Raw genomic sequence first — 27,013 nt, forward strand, 5'->3', positions numbered from 1 at the left:
GTCTTCGTTTATGTGATTATTTAGTTAAATAGGAATTAATTAAGAATAAACTGACACATTGAAAAAGCTCAGATGTTGCCATCCATTATTTTCTCAGACATGCTTTTAATACAAGTAACCTCAAATATCTCTCTGTTTGAGTGGTTTTAAACACTTTAATATGGAAATTAACCAAAAACATGGTTAACCAAACTATGGTTAACCAATTGACCAAAAACATTTTGCAAGTCACACAAACTATATCCAGAGAGAAAAGGCTTTTTTCCCCATTTCTAAATCTTCAAAAATAAACAAACAAATATATAAATAATAAGACTGTATTTCAGCCATTCCAAGTTTATTTGTTTTATATTTGATTGTTTTTCATATTTCTTTTATATTTAAAAGTAACAAGTGTACAAAAATCAACTATAAAATAAATGCAGTAACCAAAGGGAGTAGAACGTAGTTCATTTTTTTCTTTTTCATATCATTTTAATTATTAAAGTTCATCACTGATTAGGTGAGCATCACAATAAAGGTAAACGATATTAAAATATCATCAGCTCTTCCAGTTGTTTATCTATGGTTTTGCTAATGCAATGATGCTGGAAATCTTTAAAGCTCTCTTCAATCAATACCGAACACAAGCAATAAAACTAAAGCCAGGGGCTTAAGAGAGGTGAAGATCTATTTACTGGTTGCATGAAGCAGAGAGCCTGCAGCGCATATGACGTATCACAACACTAAAAGCCCCACAGCCATCTGATCACCTTCACTGGCTGAAATCAAGATACTTCTGAGAAATTCTCTCCTGACAATGAGTCTGAGAAGAGAGCGCCTGGGTTTCTGGTGGGGAGATTGTTTTGCGTGGGGTATCCACCAGTTGTCCATGTATTAAGTTTACCAACGTGGCCTCTCGCTGACCTGGCTGGATGAGCTGGTTTCAAAAGAAGATTGATCTGTGCGTGATCTCTGACAGGCCTGAGAGAGTCATTGGGCCCTGGAGAGTAACTCAGAAGCAAGGCTAAATCAACACCGACTGCATGCCTCTCATAGCCCACTATCTCAGGCCCCAACCCGCCTGCTCCACTGGGCCCACCTGACCTTGGGTGCCAGAGCGACCACAACTGCCCTCTGCACAAATGTAAGCTACAGCGATAGTATGAATTCAAAAGCAAGGTCACTTCTAAATCTGAACTTCTTTTGGCCTTCTTTGTAATGTTAATTAATTTCACAAATAGTACTAAACACTTCTCAGTAAAAATAGTGCAAAAATCATGTTTTATCCCTCAACCAACATGTAGACCTTCACAGAAAAGCACTAAGGTGATACTAGAGTCAGACGACAATGGCATGATATTCATATACAATTGTATTTACTTGAAAGAATGCAATGGTACTACCATGGTACAGAACTAAAAATATGAAAATTCATGTTAAAACATGGTGCATTAATTTCGGTATCACTGCCTATGTCCAGAAACCAAGGTAATCACGGTTAATTTGTTTTCATTATGAATAATACCAACCAGATCTAAATATCTTTACTTTCACAGAAACACAATGGAAAACACAGCTAAAGTCAAAACCTCAAAAATGCTGACATCTTAACTCCCCGAGAACTTCTACTTAAATGTTCTGCAAATTACACTATGCTTTCTTGTTTTTGCTTTTGGTAATCATCTTCAATTTCATAAAAAACAACTTTAAGGCTGACGATTATCTGCAATTCAAAATATTTTGCAACCACAATATGAATGCACATGGATGTTCAAGAAATCTGACACCATCTTAACGAATTTCCTATACTCCAATCATTTTCATCCTTGATGTTGGATATCTATGGTTATCGTGCATCATGCTAAATAAACTATCATCTAACAGACTCCGATTACAAGATTTGATGATTTCAGCATGGATAAAGAAACATCTTGTAACTAGGCAGGAAAAGCCATGTGCTCCTAAATGCCAGAAAGAGGAGAACACAGTCTGGTTTTCACACAGCTGCGGTAATCTAAACAGACGCACTGTGCTTTAAAAAGCCAGACCTATTCCAGGAGGCCATCTCTGCTAGATTCTGGAAACAGAAGGGGAAATCTCTCCAATGTGACTGGGAGGGACACAAGCCAAATATGAAAGGTCAGATACTCATTTAAGGACAGCAGTCATGAGTTCATGAGGTTTGAACTTTTGCCTTGCACTAAATATTCAGCTTAAGGAAACATTTTCTGATATCTGTCCTCTATGTTTAATCTATTTTTCTCTCCAGGTCATCTGAGTAACAGCCGAGATGTTTATTGCAAAAATTAATTAAAATTAAAAATAGACGCAACATCTGATCCTCATGTTTTTATTATGTTCTTCAGTGCCAGAGAAGACCTACTGCACTGCTGACACTGACGTGAGTTTGCTGCCCTTGAACAATGCTATCCAGATGGCATGGAGGAAGAACTTTAATTGTTTGTTTGCTAAAAGCATGCAGAGACTAAAGGTAGATGGCACATTTAACTGCTATAGGATCTAAAAGGGGTTTGGTGTGGTTTAACATGCCCTTTACATCAGAAGATTCAAATCCAGGCCATAAGAATAAACAGAAGTGGGTTGTTTAGTACATGTGATGCTAATTTAACATGGTTAAATACTCAAAAGAACATAGAAAACCAGCCACAACCATCAAATAAATAAAGACACTGAATGATTTTAACAATGGGATTTAATAAAGAATAAAAGGACACAAGAAATCAACATACATTAACATTTATTTTACAAATGGGTAATTTACAGCTAATAAGGTAAATGGTGAAGCTGTTGCTCATGCATATTTAATGTGCATTTAACAAAAGCCCTTAACAATCAGCAGGTGAATTAGTCTTGGTAGCACTGGACACTTCTCAGACAGACTGCGTCTGTAATACACTGCTTCAGCTCAGTCATACTTCCTATTCCATTTCCATGTATGGCTAACCAAATATATTAAGTTATAAATATCTTTAAAAAAAGTAAACCATGTATGAAGAATGCATTTACATAGTACTTGCTATGCAGATGCATCACAGCAAAAGCTGAATTTATAATAAATACCAAAAAAAGTAAAAAAAAAAAAAAAAAAAGGCTACAAACAATGATATCAAGGGGGTAAAAAGTGCAGGGGAAGGCATTGTGCTGGACAGAACATGAGTTCCCAGCTGACTGACAGGCAGTTTTAGGCCATGCAGCTGATTTCTGTCTAGGCACTTGATTGTGTGATAAGGGAGAGAAGCCAATTTGATTGGCTGCATCCAAACTGATCTCAGTGTTCCTCAAGTCTCTCATACTGTGGTCATGAGTTTTAACGAGCCTGATCGGAAACGTAAGATCTTCTTCTTCAAGTTGTGGGAAGCCTTGATTTTGACAAATGCCTTCGCCTGTGCTGACGTCATTCCGTGGGATCCTGTACCCGCCTGGTTGAACTGGGGCCAATTGACCCCTGCACTCCCCTCAGAGTCACTGCTAGTGCTGCTCTCAACTACATAGTCCGCCTCGCTAGCGCTCGACTCGCTGTCCCCAAAACAGTTGGTGGTATAGTTACTGCGCTCATCCTCGCTTGTGTCCAGAATGGTGGAATGGAAGAGGGAGGCGCACTCTGCCGAATATTCAGAGTCGCTGCCCACATAGGCATAGGGACTGGTGTAGTGTGCATTAGACGGCAAGTACATGGCTGACATGTGGCCCAGCATTTCACGTTTCTGCCTGCGGTGAGCCCTCTTGAAAGCCTCCTCGTATGGTATCTCATGGAGACCCCTTGGCCGCCGGTGGTAGTCGTTGCGCTTGTATTTAGGTTTGGCCAACACTGCCTCATGATGTCGGTGATGTCCGTGGTGTCTCTGGGCAGAAGATCGACCACCTGTGGAACTGGTGTGCTTCTCCAAGATTCGTCCTTCAGGGATGGAGGCAGGGATTCTCTTGACTTTTGTGGAGGCCTTCTTGGAGGATCTGTGCAAGTGATGGACATCGTCCACTTGTCGAGACCGCCTAGATCCTGTCCGATGCTTGTCATGAACAGTCTCGGAAACATGCTCGGAAACTTGAGGTCTACTTTTGGCACTGGTGGAATTTTTCACTTTGACAATCTTGATGTTCTTGGTGCCACCCTTGCGGAGATTTACATTCTGTTTCTGAGCAGGGATGTACTGGGCACTAACCAGTTGACCTCCCTCATCTTGACTTTGTGAAGAAGAACCGAGGCTGAGCAACTCTGGAGCCAGCTGTTCGGCGTCTTTACCACAACTTGCTGGAGCCTGAGCCTTAGGACTCCTTTTAAGAGGACTTGCTTTCATTGCCTGTCCAGATTTATTGTCCTCCACAGTGTAATAAGAATGCTTGTTGAGTTTGGGAGAGGAAACTGCACTTGGGCTGCCTAAATCCTGGCAGTCCTTCGATGCAACACTTAACGGCTGGCCTTTAGTGGCTCCAGAAACTTTCTTCTTCAAGACGCAACTAGTGTTATTATCATTGGTGGTTGTGTAAACGTTCTGTGGCTGACTTGGAGAAAAGTATGCTCCATTTTGTAGGGTTCCTCCCTTGGACTCAGCAGACCACTGTCTTTGGGGCGAAGCTGTGCTTGGCTCAGTGCTAGTTGCTGATGCATCTTGTAAACATGTCTGCCAGTTAGGCTTGAAGTCAGAGGTCCATTGCTGGGCCTGGACAGCAGCAGGGGCCCGTGAACAAAGACTAGCCTGCCTTAAAATGCTCTTGGAGGGGTCAGTGTTGATGCTTGTTCTGGGTTTGTTGGTCCTCAAGGGTTGTGCCCTCCTCTGAAGTAGCCCAAAGATATAATTATCCAGTTTTTTGTTTGGGAGTGTTTGAGAGGCATGCCAAGATGAATTGTGGTTGCCCACAACCTGCTCACGTTTCTGTTCCTCACTCGATGATTCACCAGGCTTGGAGAAGTTACAATCGTCCTTTAGGTGACTAGTCATGGATTGAAAGAAGATGGGGCTCTGGACAGCCACCGCATGGAGAGGGCTGGGGTACCGGTAAACATCATTACCGTTTTTGGCAATGAGGTCACAGTGAAATTTGGACAGGCCATCGCAGGAGCCATCCGGGGAAGGGGAGTAGGATGCAGAAAGAGACCGGCGGACTGTTCCGGAACTCGAGTCTTCGCAATGGCAATCACACTCGGCACAACTGCCCACCTCATCTGCAAATCCCAAAGGACACAACAGTTAATACTACAAGAAAAGACAACGTCAGATTTCTAAAACAGCTAATTTCGTGATGTCATGACCTGTGAGAGCAGATTATTACTGATTCCTAGAGTTCTAGTGCTTAGCTGGGTGGGTGGTTGATTAGTTTTCATGTGCTAATGAGCCTTTTGTTGCTAGCTTATAGGTGTGGCTGGGAGAGCCATCAGCAGGGCTGCGAAACTGTTTCTATCTCTGTCTGGGACCAAACTTCTCTCGTTTCACCTCTATTTGCACAGTCAGGCTTAAGTGATTACAGAATGCTTTCTGCTAACGGTAATGCAACACAAAAACGGATGTCAATTGAAGAAACTAGAAACATACGAACAAAGCGGCCTTTCTTTGTGACACCAGCTTTTAAGCCAGAGGAAGAAATCACCATTAAGTAAATAGTTCTGCATTTGGTTAACAAAGCTAAAGAAGGGAACAGCGTTTCAAGACTACATGGAACAGTGCTGATGGGTAAGACCAGACGGAATGACCCAGAAACCTCAAACCGTCACAAGAAGACTCTCACCTGCAGGCTTAAGTCTTCCCTCGGAGGCACAGAGCGAGGTGTCGAGGGGGGTGCACAGGCAGGTGGTGGAACGACAACTGGACAAACACTCGCTGAAGACAGAGTTGGAGGAATTGGAGAGGGATCCTGAAGCACCGTCGCTTAGGTCGTAAAAGCCTGGGAGAAAGAGGGCGAGAGATTAACACATTAATTTTACATCTTCAGGAATGAGGTGACAATGCAAAGTCTGTGCTGTTCCGCTCTTAACTGATCTCTCTTCTAGAAACGACTTCCAATTACAATTTGAATAATGTAGCTTCCAGGAAGGTATCCATTTGCAAGAGGAAGCAGAGCTAGGAACTAGATCTCCATACATCACAATTGATATTAGCATTAAAATGGTGAAGTAAGGAATAAAACCATTACAACTACTACAAACAACACCAAAATAGCTGTTCGCGTGAAACAAAAGTTGTGACAAAATGGCTGTGAAGAAAATAATTCCAGCTCAAAGACTGAAGAACTCCATCTTCACATTAGAAGCGGTTATAAGGCCACTTTAACAATCGAGACTTTCAGAGAGGAGCATACACACGTGTAATCAATCTCCACTTTATATAACCTTCCTCCAACAAAAGTGCAGTCAGTCCCAGCACTAAAATGACCTCTCGTATTTGGAATGTAAACCAATGGAGCTGCAGCAGGCCTCTAGCACAGGGTGCAGATTGTTCGTATTACCAAATTAGTGCTTAAGCAAAACAGCTAAGCAGTTTCCAACAGACATAAGGGCTTGCAGGTACACAAGCTACTACAGGCCCAAAGCACATAAAGTAGTCATGTGCAAAGTGATATAATTTGAACAGGACATCTGATTACCTCCCTCGGGTGGTTGTTGAAGATTAACAATCATTAAAAATGTTTTTCGTTGCTTGTGAATCCATTTTATTGGAAATCCTTTCTGCCTGCGCTGACTGCTTAGATTGTTTTGATGATCAAACATGCAGTGCACAGAATTCATTCCAATCTTAAAGTGTTATGGCTTCACAACAGATACTAACCTGAACTTGGCCGGCTGTCCGTTTCCACATGTTCATGCGAAGTCTCCGTGTCCAACCGCAGGTCACTGATCTGTCTGTCTAATTCCTGGAGCTGGTTGATCAAACCTGCATCTCGCCTCCTGAGGCAGTTCTATAAAGAAACAATACATTTTGGAAAGATGTTAATACAAGGTTTCATGCATGTCTAGTAGTTTAGCAGCTTCATAATTGTTTGCCTTTTCATTTAGAAGATTTGCCCTGCAGCCCTAACAACAATATGGAAACAATTGCATTTCACAATGCATTTCTCAATGCCGGTGGCCTCACAGCACTGATCAGTCAGATGTAATGAACTAAATTAGAGTCACACCTCGTATGGGAATAACCATTCGACTTTGACACACCGCTTGAGAGCAATTGGATGCATCTGACAACACCCGTATCATGTGCTGCATTCCAAATTAAGCATGGTGAAACGGCAGACTGAGGAAAATGTGGCCCCTTCAAAGCAGACGGACATTACTTCAAATGACCTATAATCAGAGGCATGTTATCTGCTGCAAATTTTAACTGCTGTTTGCTGACAAGGGAAGTAATGCAGTGCAGATTCCAGGCTATATGGAGCAGTGGAATGGCGTTTCCTCTGCTGCAGACCAAGGCTGTAAAAAAGCCTGGTCCTGACAGGCGGGCTGCGAGTGATTTATGGGCCCTGAGCTCTCAGCATGCTGGGCTGTGCAGACCAATTTTACACAAAGTGCCATTTGCAGAGCACACCGACGGTTATTTTGAAACGGCATCAAATTAACCCCAGACCACTGTTGATGGCCTGGGCCTGGGTTTAGGATGACAGTGTTTAAATTTCTGGTTTATACTCAATTCATTCAGTTCAGCTTAGTCAAAGACCACAGAGGATTGGTTGTTTGTTATTGGGACGTCATAAGGACATTAGGCATTATATGATCCACAAATTACCATTAACTTTAATGTAGTTCTGGGTGTGAGGCCTGCAAACAAACTGACCTCAAGATAAACAACTGTAATTATGGGGAAGACTCAAGCCACTTGTGTACATGTCTGAGGCTTTAGCAAAGCCAGGAAACAAATCCAAAGCTTGTAACTCTTTTCTGTATACAATACATTAACCACAATGTGTGGACCCGTAGGGTTACAATAATGGAAATGTTTGCAAATACCTCAAGTGGAACCAGGTGTCTTTGGCCCAACTGTTAAATTTAATCTTGGTCATCCTCTAAAAACAGCAGGGGGCTTGAGCTGGGCTTGTAAAAAGTTCATTTCCATTGAAACCCATCAACTAATCTCATTCAGGCTGGTCGGACCCCCTCCTAGACTTGCATTAGAAACTCAGGGATGTTCTACTGCTTCCAGGAAGTTTGATTTAAATGGTTCTCTTTCTGCTTTAATGTCATTCTAATGATTATAGGGTCTGAGTTATAATCACCACAAGACTGCAAAGGCAAAAAAAACAAAAAAAAACTTTTTTTCCATTGCATTATTCATATACTATTATTTTCTACTATTCTAAAATTCAAATAGATTTTAATTTAATTCAGTACAACTAAATGTGAAATTAGGCCCATAAAAAAGTCTTTCTAACATCTTTTTTTAAAATGCCAATTTAAAAATATGAAAATTCTCAATGCCTTCATGAAGTCACAATATAAAATGTTTTCTTTTTTAAAATTGCATTCAAAATCATACAAATTCGTACATTTTTATTCTCAGTTTAGTTATGAGACCTCCCTTGCAAAAATGTACAGTGGAGGTACCATGGTTATACTATGCCTCTTTCATACATACATACTATAGTAGGCTACTGCGGGATTATCATCACTTACAAAATGGACATGTACCCTGGTAGTACCATGGTATTTTTGTAAGCACCTTGGAATACCATGCGAATACAATGGTGCATGAAATTCTGTATTGTATAAACAAAAGTACATAGCATTACCATCAGATACCATCACTGTACTATGGTACTGCCAAAGTATTTTTGTAAGAGATATTTAATTACAATTACAGAAAAAATAAAATAAAATAAATAATGCATTTTTTTCTTCAGAAATATAGGCAAGAGAAATGCGCTACACATGAACTACTTCCACAATAATAATAATAATAAATCAGTTTCTGTTACTCACCAATTGTTTTCTAAGTAATAAAATATTTTCCTCCAGAAGTTTCTCCTCAGTGTTCAGGTAGCTGTCCTCCACGGTTAGGCAGGGTTTGTCCTCTCCCGCGAGCTCCTGATAGTTCAACACACTCCTGACCAGCAGCTCCTGTCTCTGTCTCAGATACTCCAGCTCGGTCAGTCCCGCGACAGTCGCGTCCAGACGCTCTCGGGTTCGAACCCGCTCCACTTCACTGCGCGCCTCGCATTCCTTCCGATCTCGCATCATGAGCGTGCAATAATCCCTGGACAGCAGCATCTCTGACAATTCATTCATTTATATATCCAGCGACAATAACGCTACAGAGATTCTTCTTATGAACAAAGTGCATCTGAAAAACACTTATGACATGGTCAGATAATTTCCATGTATTAAAAGTGATCATCAAAAGCAAAAAAGAATCCCAAAATTCAGAAAAAAATGAAAATAACTTTTTGTAATATAGATAAAAGGCCAAAAAGGCATTTAAACGCCTGTCGTCCTTGCTTAAACTCAGTATAAAAATGTCCAAATCCACGGACAGAGAGGGCGTTGATGTGTGCAGTTCGAATGATACTGGGATCTGAATGTGTCCTGCAGTGAAGAGCTCAATCACACTCTCTCTCTCTCTCTCTCTCTCTCTCTCTCTCTCACACACACACGGAGGAAACCCTGCTGCTGAGGATGCGGCGGGGTCCTAACGCCCACCCCGTTCACCCCCCCCCCCCCCCATCTTCTGTCCTATGGTAGCGTCCTTTTCATCCATGATGACAATTCATTACAATCTGTAAAACAACATTAAGACCTGCATTAGATGGTCTGTAGCTACTACTCGCAATTACACGCAAAATCATATAAAGTTTTGTTACTTTAGCATTGTTTAAATAAAAACAGGAGCACGGTTTGTAGCACTGGCAGGCACATGAAAATTAATAGGCCTATATGCATGCAAATACAAGCTTACAGCAGGAAATATGACAAGATTTACAAGTAAACTATTTTATTTTTGTATGAAAATTCATTTTATTTTATTTATCAAAAAGTACTATAGAAAGGTGATGATATCAGGTGCTTCATGATTACCATATTTTATATAATTGATGAGATATTTAACATGATATTTACACCAAAGAATATCAAGGAGGTAGTTTCTAAAAAAAAAAAAAAAAAAAAAGTATTACTTTAGTTGGCATCATGTCTAAAAGAACAGGAAAATATACAAGAATTTAAGGACACAATGCATAAAGTGTGTATAATAACCTACTTTCATGTTTAATAACTTGCAATACAGATAACGACATGAATTTCAGATAATTAAGATTTTTAATTTAAAGGCACTCAGGTGGATGACTGCCCTCTACTGTTGTTGAAACAAAAACCTCCTTCACTTTTATGTGTATGTATATATAGAATTGCTATAAAATATATATTTTATATTTATGTATACATAAATAACCATTTTTTACATAGTACACACACACACACACACACACATACATACATAAGTAAAAGACGATGTAGGTGAATATACATTAACTCAAATAAAGAATGATCTACAGGTTTTCCGAAAGACGGATCTGTAAAACATATGTTTAAACATTATTTCTGGTAATAGACTCCACAGCTGCTTCTATAAGAGCTTGAAGTCACATTTCTCAACCAGCTCATTAGTCAGACGCGTGGAGAACTCAAAACAGACAGATTTGTTTGAAAATGCATCTGTGAAATGGATCAAGGATTTACATATCGAGAACGTAATTGTTCTGGCAGATTCTAAACTAATTTATAGCTTGGATTAAAAAACGTGGTTTTTAGACAGGTTTGCTTTCAATTTAGACCTTTACCAATAAAAAAAAGCAATTTCTAGAACTGATGGATTCTAATATCTAAATTCCAATTAAAGAAAGGAAGAGACATTGTGTATATTTATCAGAATACATTAGTTGCGCTCACAGCTCCGACGGATAGACTCTTTCCACAGAAGGGGGTTTGCAGTTGCGTGTCTAATGAAAAACACCGCACCTCTCAAACCCCTGTCCATCAACGTCAGCCAATGGCTCAGACAGTTTCGTTTGATTTGCAGCTAAGCAGGCGGTGAAGATGAGTCAAAGAGAGGAGGAGACCCTCAGTAGACGGCACAAAGCTTAATCTCTCTTTCTAAACACGACAGGGATCGAGGAAATGGGATCCATGGCTGCTTCTATGAGGAACAGATGTTTGAAACACAGCTGGCGACCCTCTGAAACATTAGCCCTGGCCGAACGGTTACACAAGCACACAGAAATACACACACGGTCACGGATGTGGAAAGAAAGAGTGGCTTAAGGGCACAAACTCAATAATTCGACAGAGTCATGATTGCAGGCCGCTACCTCGGGCTACGACTGCAGGACAGGAAGTGACCTGGGATATACATACATTGTAATTGGATCAAAGGCTGTAGTCTTTGTGCCACCAGAATCAAATCTCTCAGACAAACAGGATAAATATCCTTCCTTTCATTGCCATTGCCCCCCGAAAGCTCACTGGTTCAAATATGATACAAAACCGATGAAGTGAGAAGTGTGCATTTGTCTTCATTAAAATAAATCAAACTGTTTTTGTAGTCAACCCTTGATTATTTTATGTAAATCTTTTCCCATAAATCTGACCCAAAAAAGCCAGACACTTTCCCTTAGACTAGCTTTTGCTAGTACAAAGTCACATTTGTGCTTTAACCTAATCCAATCACTCACAGTAATTACCTTATGAATTTTGTAAGGCCCATTAAACGAGAACAGGACCCCATTATGTAGGACTGGCAGGAACATGGGGAATAAATTAATACATCTAAATACATCAAAGCCTACAGCGCTACAGATGCCGAACTGTGGGGACAAATTGAGCAAATGCGGTGTGAGGATTTATGAGCATGATAGCGATCGTCACCCCTCACCTATATCTTATATATATCATGCTGGACACAGAGCGCTTTTATACAACACATCAGTCATATAGATGTTATTACGTAAAATTTACACCCAAAGATTGTGGAAACCGGCCAAAAGTAACTAGTTCTAGGTGTTTGTTTTAGTATTCCTGCAGTGGTGGAAACAAAACTTGGAAAATGTTCCATTAAGAAGCCTAATGAAACTTCAATGTCAAACGGACGCTGGGCGGTACGGGCAGGTGTCAACGTTGAGTCTGTGATTGTAATTTGAAAGGAAGAGCTTGTCTGTTCGCCACACACTGTGAGAAACTGCATGCGCTGAAACTCCACATGCACTCATCAATACTGCCGAGGGACGCTGGATAAAACTCAAGGCCAGATCTTTGTTCACCAAATCTATGAGCTTTCCTGATGCTACAAAGGATAAAAAAAGACAGCATTTGAGGCTTAGAAAATAATTCTTGTAAATTAATTCCATATCTCTTTGTTAAGACAAAACAAGGCTTCAAAGAATATTCTGGGTTCCAGTGATTTCCATTTATACAAACTGAGGGACAAAGACAAAATTACTGTTTGTGGCAATCGGCAGCATGCCAGAGAAGATGTGGAATACCACAGGCAATATTTTTTGACTTGTCCCTCAGTTTGTGTGATTTTATCACACTAGTTTCATGTAAATAATTCAAAAATGAAAATTCTGTAATTATTTCCACTTGTTCTAAAGTTTCTTTGTTCTGTTGAACTCAAAAGAAGATATTTTGAAGAATGTTGGTAAACAAATAGTTTACGGTGGCCTTCCACTGTTTTTTATTTGTATTTTTCCATACTATGGGAGTCAATGACTACCGTCAACTGTTTGATCACCAACATTCTTCAAAATATCTTCTTTTGTGTTCAACAGAACAAAGAAACCCACTCAAATTTCTAAGGTCTCTAAATTATTAACATGATAAAAACTTAGCTGAAAAACCATTTGTATCATTTCATTGATAGTTTACACTTTTTAGCAAGTAAAAGGCCTCTTTAGTGTAATTCTAAAATGTGTCGTTTCATACACATACAGTACGTCTTTCTGCTGTGTAATATTTTTAATTTTTTATACATGTTAGTATTGCAAAATGAATACTTACTGAACTAAAGCAACTTTGGTCTACTTGATTGCCCATTTTCAGAAATATCATGTTAAAACATGACTCAAATGTGATACATCTCTCAATTATCATTGTATTGCATTGCATTATATGTTTTGCCTCCCACAATAAAAACTACACAGCTTTGATCATTAAACTAAGCAAATATAATCTCTATAATAATTATATTCATTTGCAAGTCGCTTTGTATAAAAGTGTCTGCTAAATGACTAAATGTAAATATAAATGTAATAATAAGAATAATTTTGTGAGATATAGAAGAACAACTGATATTCACATGCATTTAATGTAAGTAGTCTGCTATACTGTTATAAAGATTGTTATTGTTAATAGTTTTAAAAATATTTCAGTAGAAATGCTTTTGGAAAGACTAAAATATAATTAAGGAATAATGTGAGTTATTCCCTAATAAATTAAAAATGCACAGTAAGGCAGCAGACAATGAGACAAAGATACTCACAGCTGAATATTAATGCAAAGTCAGTCCTGCTGCTACTGATGGGTGTCCCATGTGGATCCTGCCGTAATTCAGACCAACATATAGTGCCTTTAGGCTATTATTAAGTTCAGCATGGTTGTCATGTTTGATATGTCCTACACATGCTGCTGTGATTGTGCTAACACATATGGAATAAGAGAATCCTTTATGTTAGCAACAGAGATCAAACAAAGACAAAAATAGACTGCACAAGTCTTTCTAAAAGATAATTTTGACCAAAGAACTATAAAAGATAATAACAAAAAAAAAAAGAAAAGAAAAAAAACACACACAAGATGTTTAAGATCCCGTTTAATCAAAAATTCTAAAACTAAATCTCAAATGACTTTGTCAAAAAACAACATATTTGAAAAAGAAGCATTAACGTTGGGACATGTGGAGATACTCTGGACTCATCTTGACCTTTAGCCTATGAAAGAGTGAAGATTAGATTAAAATAAAGGCCGTACGGGGCACTGATGTGTCACATGTCAAACGTTCAATCAAATCGTCTGTACAGAATGTCCCGGCAGAAACAATAAAGCTTAACTAGACATCTGAGCTGAGCTGCCTGAGGTCAGGACATTGTCCAAGAAGTTGTTTCTTTACAGATTTGCTTACTCGTACAACTTCTTACCACACAAATTCTCACTTATGAAATCCCAGCTATGCCTTTGTACTTTAAACTGGCTGTGATCCGGTCCAAAGGTCTTTAAAATCAAACAAAAGGAAACCAAGAATAGAACTATTTACCTAAAGTAAAACATGGAGAAGGTGATACTTCAGCTAAAGAGAATGGCATCAGCTAAAAGTGAGAAGTGAGGCCCTTTTATTCTGTGGAGAGTTCACACAATAGCGGTCAGACCAGGCGCTCTCCAGCATCTATTTACTGTCAGCCTGCGGATCATTAAGAGTATTAATGGTGGGGTAATGTGGACCTGCACAATGCCAATTACCCCCTCTCGTCACACAGACCGCTCTCAACAGCCCCTTCGCACCCATTTACCCCACGAACACACTCACTACACACTTTATAGGGGACCATATGAGTACTTTTCCATAGCAAGTACACATTGATCTGTGTGACTGAAGTGCAGACGAGTGATGAAAGATTTACATGCAGCAGAACAAAAAAAAAAAAAAAAAAAATTGAGAGATGAAGTGTTTTTGAAAGAAATGAATACTTAATGTAATGTAATGTAATGTGGCTTTCACAAAAATATTAAGCAGCACAACTCTTTTCAGCACCGATAATAATAAGAACTGTTTTTTGAGCATCAAATCTGCATATTAGAATGATTTCTGAAGGATCACTGAAGACTGGAATAATGATGCTGAAAATTCAGCTTTGCATCACAGGAATAAATTACATTTTAAAATATATTCAAATAGAAAAGTGTTATTTAAATTGTAATAATTGTAAATTAAAAATGAAAAAAATCTTACCAAACTTAATTTTTGTTCAACCATAATGCATGTAGATGAATATTAATAGATGCTTTTAACTTAAATATATATATATATATATATATATAAAACACCTTTCATCTCAATTTTCACATTTAACATAAAATAATCTGATGCGTAAAGATTCTCACATTCTCACACATTGATGACGGTACAATCAATTTTCACAACCAAAACTAAACTATTACAGTGAAAGCAGATTGGAGGCTGATACTTCAAGCATACTTACAGGCTTGCTGTAGTCGTGTGGAGGGATGAGTGTGTTCCATGGATGTTCTCCATTTGTGGTTCTATGATGCCGTTACAGTTCAGTTCTCTGTTCTGGTGCCATGTCTTAGACTCAAGATGTGACGCTTTGTTTGAGACATCTGAAAGAAACTCTTTATGAGATAAACAGCATTTCCACCAAAGCCTGAGAACTCTTTGAGTATAGACGACAACAGACTCGAAATGTCAAATATAAAACCAAACGATGCCGCCAACATTTTATGGCCCACTTCATAAAGAAAAACTTCATAGCTCATATCCTGCATCTTCGTATGCATTTGCTGTCTTCCAAATGTCAAACAACCCACGTAATTGGCCTGCTTTCCATATGTCTCATATGTCTTATTGACAGATCAAAATCTTTATTTGCTTTCACAGATTCAGCGTAATTAAAGTGAAGGAGCACAGATCCCAAAACTGAACTTTCAAAGGTTTTAAAATAAATTCATGTTTAGTAGGTGAAACAGATCTATAATCTGAAGGAAATGAGTTTGTGTAATGCAGCGATCCGTTTCTCAACTGCGAAGATAATACCGATTGACTTTTTGCTTTGCTTTTCTAATCCCCGCAGCACTTGCTTTAACCGGGAGGTTACGCGGATACGGTTGTCACGGCAACATCTTATCAGCCACCGGTCCTCCTGCATCCCTTCTCCGCCCCTCCATCATTCATCCTGGTGATTTGTGTGTAATTAAAACACACTCACGCCGCCGGAGACGCTTCACGCATTCTCAATTTATAAAGGTGCTCTGGGTCCCTCTGGGTGTCTGAAATGGGTTGGACATGGTGGGGTGTTTTCGAATGAAAATGACTGCTGTGAAGGTCATAATCTGGGAAAAAAAGCACAAAAAAAAAACATTAAATATGTTTCTCTTACATCTACAATTTATTATGTGAAAAGAGCAAGATTTATTATATTGGTTGTCATTTTGGTCAAATATTTTAGTATAATGACCATTTACTTACTGCATTTATGTAAAATTAAAAATAATTATTTTTTTGTCCTCTTTATCAATTAATGTGGAAATTAGCAATAAAATAGGCAGGATAATGAACAATCAGCCACTTATTATTGCAAAAGAAACCTCTTTAGGACAATTCTCATCTTTGTTCTGTGGTCCAGTTTGGGTTTATTTTTTGTGATAATGACTTAAAGAATTAAATATTAATAAATAACTAAATAAATAAATATTTTTATATATATAAACTGACATGCCATTGCCATGACATGATGATAATTATTATTTTACACACACACACAATTTTGTTCTTCTTCACTCCTATAGAAGAAATAGTAAACAGTTGACCAAAATCTTACATTAAAATATGACTTATTTTATATAATGATAATAACATGTAAGGTCTTCCAGTCACTTACTCAATTTTTATAATTACTGCTGGAAATGCAACATGGATTAAATATCAAATTTAAAATTAAATTTAAATAATAAATGAAATGGTTTTAGTATTAAATAAACATGTTAACGTCTATTTTTTGGACAAAACAATTAATTTTATATAGAGAAATTCTGAAACTTTGCATTAGGAGCACCTGTGTTACTGGCCTCTTTATGATGAATCACTTGTTGTTTTCCTCATTTGTTGCTTTGAATAAAAGTATCGGCTAAATTAATAAATGTAAATAAATGTAAACATAGTTCTCTTTAGTTTAGCTAAACGGATTAAACACACTTACAGGCTTAAAAATCAGGTTACACGGTGCATTCATTCATGCTGTCACAGCCCATGTGGATTAATAAATCAACATTGCAGCTGTGGGCTTATCAGCATCTCACATTCTAATAACTCTGAAATATCATTCATATCATATGGCAGTTATCCACCACAGGATAATCAGGATTAAAACATTCACAGTTCTATATAATTGCTCTCTCCTGATTGATCAAAGTGTCCATTGCAGCCTGGCACCTAGACATTAAACCACAAAATAAATATACCCATTTTTCCGTGTATAAATCAAATAATACGCCGAGCTGATTAAATCAAGCACATGGGAGTCGACTCTATAATCATACTATGAAAGCATAACCTTGACTATTTTAAGGCTCCTCGCTCTCTCCGTTTCGGTTACTTGAGAATGGCTCCTAATAAACACAAAGCCATCCACACTTTCATCACACTCTCAATTACCCTGAGATGTGTTTACTCAGGACGACGGTTCTCTCTCAGCATCGCATCGCTCACACCATCAGAGGCGTAAATCATTTTCCTCGTCTTTGGCGGTATCCCTTAATCGCCTTAATTAAATGGCGACTGTGGCTCCAAAAATAACTTGGACTTTCCAGCTCTCTAAAGGCCAGATCAAACAAACATCTGCAGAGAGCCCGTGAGGGTCTGCGGTAAGAGGCGGGGACCGGGGACCGGCGACGGCCCTCAGAGACTGCAGCAGGCCCCTCACAAGCGTCACAGAATAAAAGATGGACTCCATTAGGGCCTGACGGTTTAAGATCTGCTTCGTGTTAGGAAAACTGCCTCCCTCCCATGTCCCACTTCAATCCTGACTCTGGGTTTCTCTAAAGCTCATGGATTAGTATCCGCTTTCCTCAGCGCTGCTTGGCCACTCTGATGTCTTTCTGCTGTCCATCAGGTGAAAAATACTCTCTATTGCCATATGAGAATTATGGATACCTGCATACGTATTTCAAGTACGTGTGGGATCCTGCATGTCAAAAAATCAACTGGTTTGGTTGTGCTGACCATCTATTAGACCAGCCGATCCTCAAATTGACATGTGAAATATATCGCAGTAACTTTCAGTAGATTTTTATCATTTATTATATACTTATGCAGTTTATTATTTCATGCACTGTCTGGGAATCAAACTTATGAGCTTGATTTTGCTAGTGCCATGAGCTACAGTTTTACTTGCAGAAATGTTTAACAGTATATATATGTATGTATTTACTTACAGTATAGTATACTGTATATATTCCAAATGTCATGACAAAAAATTATAGATTGTAATTTAATCCATTACATTACACATTTTAGGCAATATGATCAGACCACTTTTTGATTATTTTTAGATTACGTTTGACCTCACTCTTGTACCATATTCATAGAAATAACAAAGAGAAAGAAAATATATTCCATCCTATTGCCAATTTTCTGTGTAATTATAGCCACCTGACTAGTGACTAGTGTTTGTGTGAATGAACTGGAAGACTTTCTGAATGTATATAAGCGGTAGGCGATTTTAGAAATGAAAATCAGAAATATGTAAAAAGAAGAATTAGAGAGAATCAATAAATTAGAAATAATAATTTATACAAATATATACATACCGGTAATAAATATACACACATATATTATGTAAACAAAAACTTTTATTTTGGATGCGATTAATCACGATTAATCGTTTGACAGCACTAACAATAATATCCAAATAAATAAATAAATAATATAGCACCTTGAATTTCATCTTGCAGAACTTCACTCAACCTGAATATCATAAAGAGTTTCCACCACAGCAATGCACTAATAACCACTCAAAACACCTTAACATCCACATAGTGACACCCTAGCAACCACCTATACTCTAGCATTATGGTGGCGAGTTCAAGAACCATTTGCATTTTCTTATAAATAAATGTAAAAATCTAGTTTGTAATATCAGCTATTTCACCACTAGAAACATTGCTGGGAAAGTCTGGAACCCAATGAGAAACAGATATGCCACCAAGACCACTTTATTAGCGCCAAGTGATTTCAGATTTCATTCTACAGAAATTACTTCAATAAGGACTGCATATTTTTTATGCTGTAAATATTTTACAGGGGTCTGGGGTGGGGTACCACAATCTTCAAAACCCAGCTGTCCAATTCTCAAGTTCTAAATCAAAATCCGTGCTATACGTTTTCATTGTTTCGAGAGCTTTCAACCCATATTGCATGAAAGTTTTAAGACTCTCCCCTCCAGTCCTGTTTTTGAAACCATTAATCAATTCACTGAAAATAGCGCATGGAGAGTGCATTGTTCTCAGAGAGAGGCAGAAAGGGAGAAAGAGGTGGAAAATGAGAGAGAAACATTTCAAGAGTACCTAGAGACCACAAAGCATTTGACATTAATTCTATTTTGGACACTCAGTCTAAGATGGAAAGGAGAGAGAAAAGCAGTTTTTGGGTCAGTCTTCACAGTACCTCCATATCCAGGACTGGTCGATCTGATTTTGATGGTGAGCATCTTTCTTTCTGAACTCACATATAATCAATATCCATCTCCAGTCTCTTTCCATCACAGACTCCAGCTTCATGTGCATATTTTGTCTGCCGCATTTCAAAAAGGTCACCTGGAACTAATACACCTTAAATCTGTGGAACCGAAAAACAAATTACATGCAGGCTCCTGAGGACATGGCTTTCAGAAGCGGAAAATATCTGTAAAATTGGACAAAGGTCTGTTTATAGCGGTGACAAACAACAATTGCATTTCTTGGAAACAAATTTCAGTCTTTGGAACACAACACAGACAAATAAAACAACTGAACAATAGTTCTTTGTTCTTCTTTAAGACAATTTGAGAAACCACTTCATTTGCATTCATAGACTGGCGAATGCAAAAATCCCAATTCATGATAATTAGCATCCAGCATTTGCAGTTGGGACCCAGCGGGCGCATATGCAGGGATTTCTTCTGCCTAGTTTTGGCACACTGCCTGAGGCACAGATCAAACACACAGTAAAGCCACTGTAAGAAAGCAGCAGGTATTCTGGGAAGGTATTAGAAATAGTCTCAACCCTGCTTTTGTTTTTCTGGCTCCACCTGTAAGAATCCTTAGCTGTCAGTAGCGCTGAATAATTAATGCTCTCTCAGACATATGCACACTCCTGCACCGCCATCAATCTCAGTCTTAGACACTGACTAGCCGTCCACAACAGCTCTGATCTTCATGCATGTCTCATCTGCTTTTCTGTTGAGGAATGCATTTACTATGACTAAACACCATGTCAAGACTGTCATATTGTGTTTATAGTTATGCCATCGAGATACTGAAAATAAACAGGTACATTTGATTCAATTCAGTTCAATAAAATTTAATTAAAACTTTAGAAGTGTTCAAGAGAGATACTGACAACAAAGATATGGTAATAAAGATGCATTTGATTCAGTTCAGTGCAAATAAAATAAAATAAAATAAAAGGTTTAAAGGTGTGCCAGAGAGATATTACCAATAAAGATATGAGAAAATAAACATTTCAGTTATGTACAGTAAAAATAAATAAATAATTTTAAAAATAAATTAATAAAATTTAATAGTGCGCCAGACAGATAATAACAGATGTGCAGAAATAAAGATACATTTTCAGTTTCAGTTCACTCCAGTTCAGAAAAAAAAAAAAGGTTTAAAGGTGTGCCAGATAAATATTAGCAATAAAGATACTGTATGTGAAAATAAACACACATTTTTTCAGTTACATTCAGTAAATAAATAAATCCTTTTTAAAAATAGAATAACTTTAAAAGTGTGCTAGATAACAACAGATGTGCGGAAATAAAGATACATTTTCAATTTCATTTCACTCCAGTTCAGTAAAAAATATGTATAAAATAAATACATAATATATATATATATATATATATATATATATAAAACTGATGTGAAAAGATGTGCCAGAAAGTTATTAACAATAAAAATGGGTGTGATAAAGATATTTAATTTTCATTTCAGTTCAGTTCAATAAAATTGGAATAAATTAAAATACAAAATATTCAATTCAATCAAGTGATGTTCGGCAATCGTCATATTATAGTTATGGCTACAAATGACATGAACAGACATTCCTTCAGTTTGAACCAGCAAGCAACCATAGCAACACACTACAAACACTCTGAGCACTTTAGCAACCGCTATTCTATTCTATTCTATTCTATTCTATTCCCAAACGGTCAAATACTGAAGTTCATGCCCATTTCTTTTGCTCTGTACAGCTGCTGAAACAGCTGTCTTTCTTTGATGCTTTGATATGGGGGTTGAGGATAAAAGCTGTTGTACTTCCTGTCCTCTCAGCACGCCTGCCATCTCTGGCTCTGAGGATATGGCTGAGGGTCAGCGGTTGCACTCAAAGCAAACATCTGGAGACATCTGCTTCCCTCAGCCTTTACCTCATACAAAATCAAACGGACAACAGTGCCTTTGATGACACCTACATAGACACAGAACACTATGCTATAATGTAAAAATGACAGACAGCTTATTGAACACTACACATTTGCACATCTTCAGGCTCTTCGGCAGCGACAGAAGGGTTCAAATCAATTTTGTTTGCATTTCAGCCGAGTCAAACTCCCAGAAGGAATTCGTTTACATGCCCAAACCACTCACGACTGCATAATTGATATTGGAGCATCACCTAAGGTCAAACAACAACATTCTCGCTCCCTTCCTGGTTCTTTATTCCCACAAATCAATGCTTTCTAACTCGCTTGTACTCCTATGGCTGGAACAATGCGGCCATCCTAGACTCGATCTGAGCCAAGAAAACTGTATGTCCATCCATCATCTGATCTGGCAGTGTGAACGCAGCCTGATTTCCATAAACACACACAGACAGCTTCCATCTGCAGCCCTCCACTGGACGCCAAACCTTACGCTGCATAATTAATCTCAGGCCGAGCGAGGAGCCATTAGCAAACACATTGTAGCTGCAGTCGTATTTGCGGTGCGAGAGCAACAACAAACGAGAATTTGGATGTCTTAGGAGAGTTTTTTTTTTTTAACGTCTTCACAGTCTAATGGAGAATCATTTGGCCAGTGTCCAGTACCCGTCCTCCCCTGCGGTTCTCTTATCCATTGAGGCTCCATTAAAATCCCGGAGCGAGATAATCAAACCGCTCCCAAACACCAATTAACATGCATCCAGCCCAGCGGCGCAACACTTGGCCAAGAAATCTGCGTTGTGTCCAAACAAACTCTCACATTTGACTAGTAGAAGTTAATAGTCTCATTAAATAAGCTCAACTCCCCATCGGTGCTGAGACACTTGAGCTGTTGAAGATAACGCAATAATCTTAATGCAATAAAATGTGACTATTATCAAATGCATTCTTGAAATTTGTGAGAATTATTTCATATGGACACTTTCAACTGACACTAAATAGTTAAAAAGGTTTGATTCATTAACATAAATTTCAAAATGTATGAATTCAAATAAATTAACATTAGCATCACAAGCAAACATGAATTAATAATGAAAAACGATATATTTATAAATTAACTATAACCTAGATTAATAAATGCAGTAAAAAATTGCCCATTTTTGGTTTTGATACCTAACACATTAAATAACAGTAACAATTTGCACATCATTGTTAAAACATTTTTCACACTATAGGTTCAAAAAGGCATAATGTAAATGTTCAACAAAACAAAATAAAATAAAATATTAATAGCAGTTAATTTCCAGAAGTAAAATTAGATTGAGTTCATAAAATATGATACAATAAAATGCAATTAATAATAGTTAGGTTTACATATATCAAATAGAATAGAATAGAATAAAAAATAAAATAAAATTAAATAAACCTCAATAAAAAAATACATAAATGATAACTGTTAATTTCCAGAAGTTAAATTAGATTGAATTCATAAATTAAAATATAATACAATGCAATACAAATTCAATAGCAGTTCATGTCCACAAGTACATGACATTTGAACCACTTCACTCTTAAAAATTAAGGTTCTTCAATGGAATTGATGGGAACATGAAGAACATTTAACATCCATGGAACCTTTCCACTGTACAAAACATTCTTTATAGTGAAAAATGGTTCTTTAAATTATTAAAATGTTTGCAATTATAAAAAAATGGTTAAGAATTGTTCACTAAAAAGTTCTTTAAGGAACCAAAAAAAATAATAAATAAATAAATAATTTGATGGCATCACTGTGAAAAAAACCCTTTTGGAAACTTTATTTTTAAATGTCCATTTTTTTTTTTTAAGAGTATTTTTTGTTGAGTCAACATGAACTGGAACCAGTTAGTAGATGCACACCAACCAAATCCAAGTTAGTAGGTCACATCCACCAAACCAACACTAACCAAAATAAACCAAAATCTGCCATCAAACAGACTAAAAGCTCTATTGTGATATTGCTTTATAGAGTATCTAATTTAAAGACTAGATGTCCAGGAAACAGATAGAGGTGGACAGTGTCTCAGCAGGTGGAGGCTTCAAGGTCTGACGTGAGGGAGTGATCTGTTTGGCAGGTGTTCAGTACTGAGGGTCACTGGGGTACAATCCCCACCATCCTGAAGCTTAACGGCAGTAATTCATCACCGGAGGGACAACAACAAAGCAGTGGCACACTAAACAGGCCTAAATCTTCCAAGAAAGCCATTTATCTTTTAATACTCTCTCGTCTGAGATGGCAGGGAAGTTCTTTGTGCTTTTTATCATGACCCCAAACATCATTACTCAACGTCACCTTGCTCTTGTAGTGGAATAAAGCAAGAAATCTTTATCGAAAGCTGGTCAATGTCACTGATAGTAAGACGGGTCTGTGGATGTCCTACTTTTATCCAGATATGTGGCGGAACACTCTTCCTTCTACAATTTTAAAGCATCTGTGCTAATGTAACACTTAAACATTGCATGAAATTGGAGTTTTGAGGGTTTCGGTCTATTTTAGTCCAGCTTTGATGGCATATGCTAATGCACTTCTAAAAGTTGAACTTTTAGCAGATGAACAGATATAAGTCTGTTCAGTTTCTCTTCCAGCAAAACAGACCAAAAAAAGAAAAAAAAAAAAAAAAGATTAGAATGATAACATTATCTATTAGCATTATTGGTAGATTGTACACATTGTCAGCTGAAGTTATTGATAATAATAATGAAAATAAAAACATGTTTTTCAATATGCCCACTCAACTAGATCCTGTTAGGGTTGCATACATCAACATGGGAGTTTTTTTGTTTTTTTTATAGAATAAAATAAAATAAAAAAGATTAAAAGCAGTTCATTTACACATGTATAATTAGATTGAATTCATAAAATGTAATACAATAAAATGCAATTAAGAATACAGTTAGGGTTACATATATCAACATGGGGACGAATACATTTCTTAATAAAGTAAAATACCAAAAAAAAAAAAAAAAAAAAACCAAAAAACAGTTCAAATGCAATAAAAACACATAATTATAGCAGTTCATTTCCACAAGTAAAATTTGATTGTTTTCATAAATAAATAAAATGCAAGTAAAAATACATGATCAGTAACAGTTCACAATCTAAATTAAAATAGAAATATAACAAAAAATACAATAGAATGCATTACATAAATCAATTTCACTGTTAACAAATTAGATAAAATAAAATACAGTAAAAAGCAAATTTCACAAAACAAAATAAAACATTTCTTGAGGTCTTTAGGTCATGAAATCCCAAAGCTGGCTTCATAAGAATGAATGTCTAAGTGGTATCTCAGAATCAATTATAGCTATTCATTTTCCCCACACATAAAACACACGCATTAGGAGCTCAAAATGGCATAAAGAGCCTTGATATATATGCATATCTTTAATCTATTTTATTATCCTACCCTCATAATTTCCCAATAAATGCTTTGCAGAACCACACTGCAGCTCTGAATCCTTAATGTGCATATAAACTGCTCTCTGAAGGACAGCGATTAAATCCGAAACTGTATTACGAGGCGGACCACATGAGTTTCACTTTCTGCACTCATACTGGTAATCGTCAAATCAAATTACTGTGCATTAGCATAAAGTTAATCTGTCGCTTTAGCTGCCTCAAATCATAACCTCGCTGGTCACTTTGTCGCTGCAAATCACTGTCAGTATAAACAACCCTTTAATAGTTTTGCCTGTGCTCCTCAACCAATCCTTTACCTCCAGTTGTTGGGAAAAATGCAAACAAGTCGAGAGTTTTCCCGAAAGCATCATCCATCTGAAGTCACCATGATTAAATGCACAAGGTGTCACACAAAGCTGCTTCATCCAATCACAGCTCACGATAGAACTCAACCAGCTATTGACATTCCAAACAAAACAGACACTCCGACGTGTGCCAATTCCCACGGTTAAAGCGCCAGTCTGTGATGGAAACGGTCGCTTGACAGATGTAGAGGTGAGTTTTCTCTCTTCTACAGGACATTTCAAGAGTAGAGTGGACAATGTTATGGTTAATTTCCAGCGGCTTCCTGCCCGACACATCTGGCTTTGATAAACAGCTGGCTAATGGGGGCTTTTTTTGGGGTGGGAGATGTGGGAGGTGGGACTGATATGAGCTGACTGCAAAGCTTGGCCCACAAACCTAATCTTTAAAAAGCACTTAAAGGAAGTTTGAGTGATTTCAGGCCAGCGCTTGGTTTCTGAGGCCTTCTCCTCTTTTCTTTGCAATTCGGTCCAGTTGTGCTGGCGGTTCTCTAGCGTATTCATAATAATCCAATCAGCTGACCTCAGCTCTCGGATGCATTAGAATGAGGTTGATCATTTAGTGTTTGGACACACACAGCTGCTTATATAGTTAGTACAGAAGCTACATATCATTAACCCAACGGAAAGATTAAATCACATGACGAGAAATAAAATACAGTTGGCATAATGCTGATTACCACAGACATTAATTTAACTTGTCTCAGCCTACAGAACTGCAAATAAGCGTTTAATATTTTAAGGACCACAAAAGTATAACCTCAGTACTTCACTTAGAATCCCTTATTAATCGTAAACTCATTTCATAAGCTAAAAAAATAAATCATTCTTTTATACAGTGACCATACTACTATATAAAATATTTAAAAAAATGATGTGATCAATAAAAGTCATGGTAACATGTTTTTTTCATTAACTTCAAGTCAAAGTCAAGTCAAATTTTAAGTCATTTTAATATAATTTAAGTTGAAATTATTTGTACAGCCAACTTGATTATACTTAAAAATTTAAGGCAGAAACTGAACTTTTTTAAGATGAAGTGATTTATCTATTTTTTTTACAGTGTATGCATTGAATATCAGGATGACCTAATGCATTTGCAAAAATGCATTTAATACTCTATTTCAGAATGCACTTGAATGACCTTTCATTTTCTGACCTTTTAATTTTTTATTTTACCACATATTTTACCTCATTTTTACTAAAAACGATCAATTTTCCATCACAACTAGATGCCAATTACATGCAATTTAATGAGGTTAAGTAATTTTGCATACTAATGTTTGAAAAACTAATAATTGAATATGTTTCACTAATTATTCGTTAGCATTCATAGTCATTATCAAAACTAATTTATATTATTGTCTATACCTCACAATAGTAGTTAATAATAAGCTAGTATTCTATTCTGACAAAGCCAATTCCTGCAAATATATTCTGTAAGGGTTATACAACAAAATATAATTTAGAGAATTCATTTAAATAATAATTTTAATGAAATAATTTGTACCTATTTTTACTGTAATAATGGACATATATTGCAACTAACCACGAGTAACTGAAAAACTACTTTACGTTTCTTCAGAGCAGCTGTGCATCACCGAGTTGCTCTTGTCTCTGGTCAGCATCACATCACACCACCAGCTTCTTCATTTCCAGACCTGCTCTGGCTGCTCTTATCATCCACACTTATCGCTCCATTGGCTGCTCTTCAGCTGTGAAAGCCTAACATTTTCCCAGATGAGCTCTTTATATATAGATTCCACTCCTCCTCACGAAGTTCCTCGTCTTATACCTGCAGAAAAACAGAGAGAAGTGGATAGAGGGTTTTTTGTGCCATAGTGGTCTGACACAAGGCTGAAAACAACAATACTCTAGTTATTATTTT

At 37.3% G+C, this 27,013-nt stretch overlaps 1 protein-coding gene across 1 annotated transcript; it reads right to left on the reverse strand.

Annotated features, from left to right (window-relative positions):
* Nucleotides 1-2,694: 2,694 nt before the first annotated feature.
* Nucleotides 2,695-9,499, reverse strand: dact1 (dishevelled-binding antagonist of beta-catenin 1). Its single transcript, XM_058749227.1, has 4 exons — nucleotides 8,903-9,499; nucleotides 6,762-6,891; nucleotides 5,725-5,880; nucleotides 2,695-5,164 (listed from the first exon to the last, which is right to left on the reverse strand). Exons 1-4 carry the CDS (start codon nucleotides 9,206-9,208, stop codon nucleotides 3,291-3,293), a joined length of 2,466 nt encoding a protein of 821 aa, XP_058605210.1. The 5' UTR covers nucleotides 9,209-9,499; the 3' UTR covers nucleotides 2,695-3,290.
* Between the last annotated feature and the right edge of the window lie 17,514 nt (nucleotides 9,500-27,013).

The sequence above is a fragment of the Onychostoma macrolepis genome, chromosome 17, assembly GCF_012432095.1.
Source record: "Onychostoma macrolepis isolate SWU-2019 chromosome 17, ASM1243209v1, whole genome shotgun sequence".
NCBI classification, from domain to species: Eukaryota; Metazoa; Chordata; class Actinopteri; order Cypriniformes; family Cyprinidae; genus Onychostoma; species Onychostoma macrolepis.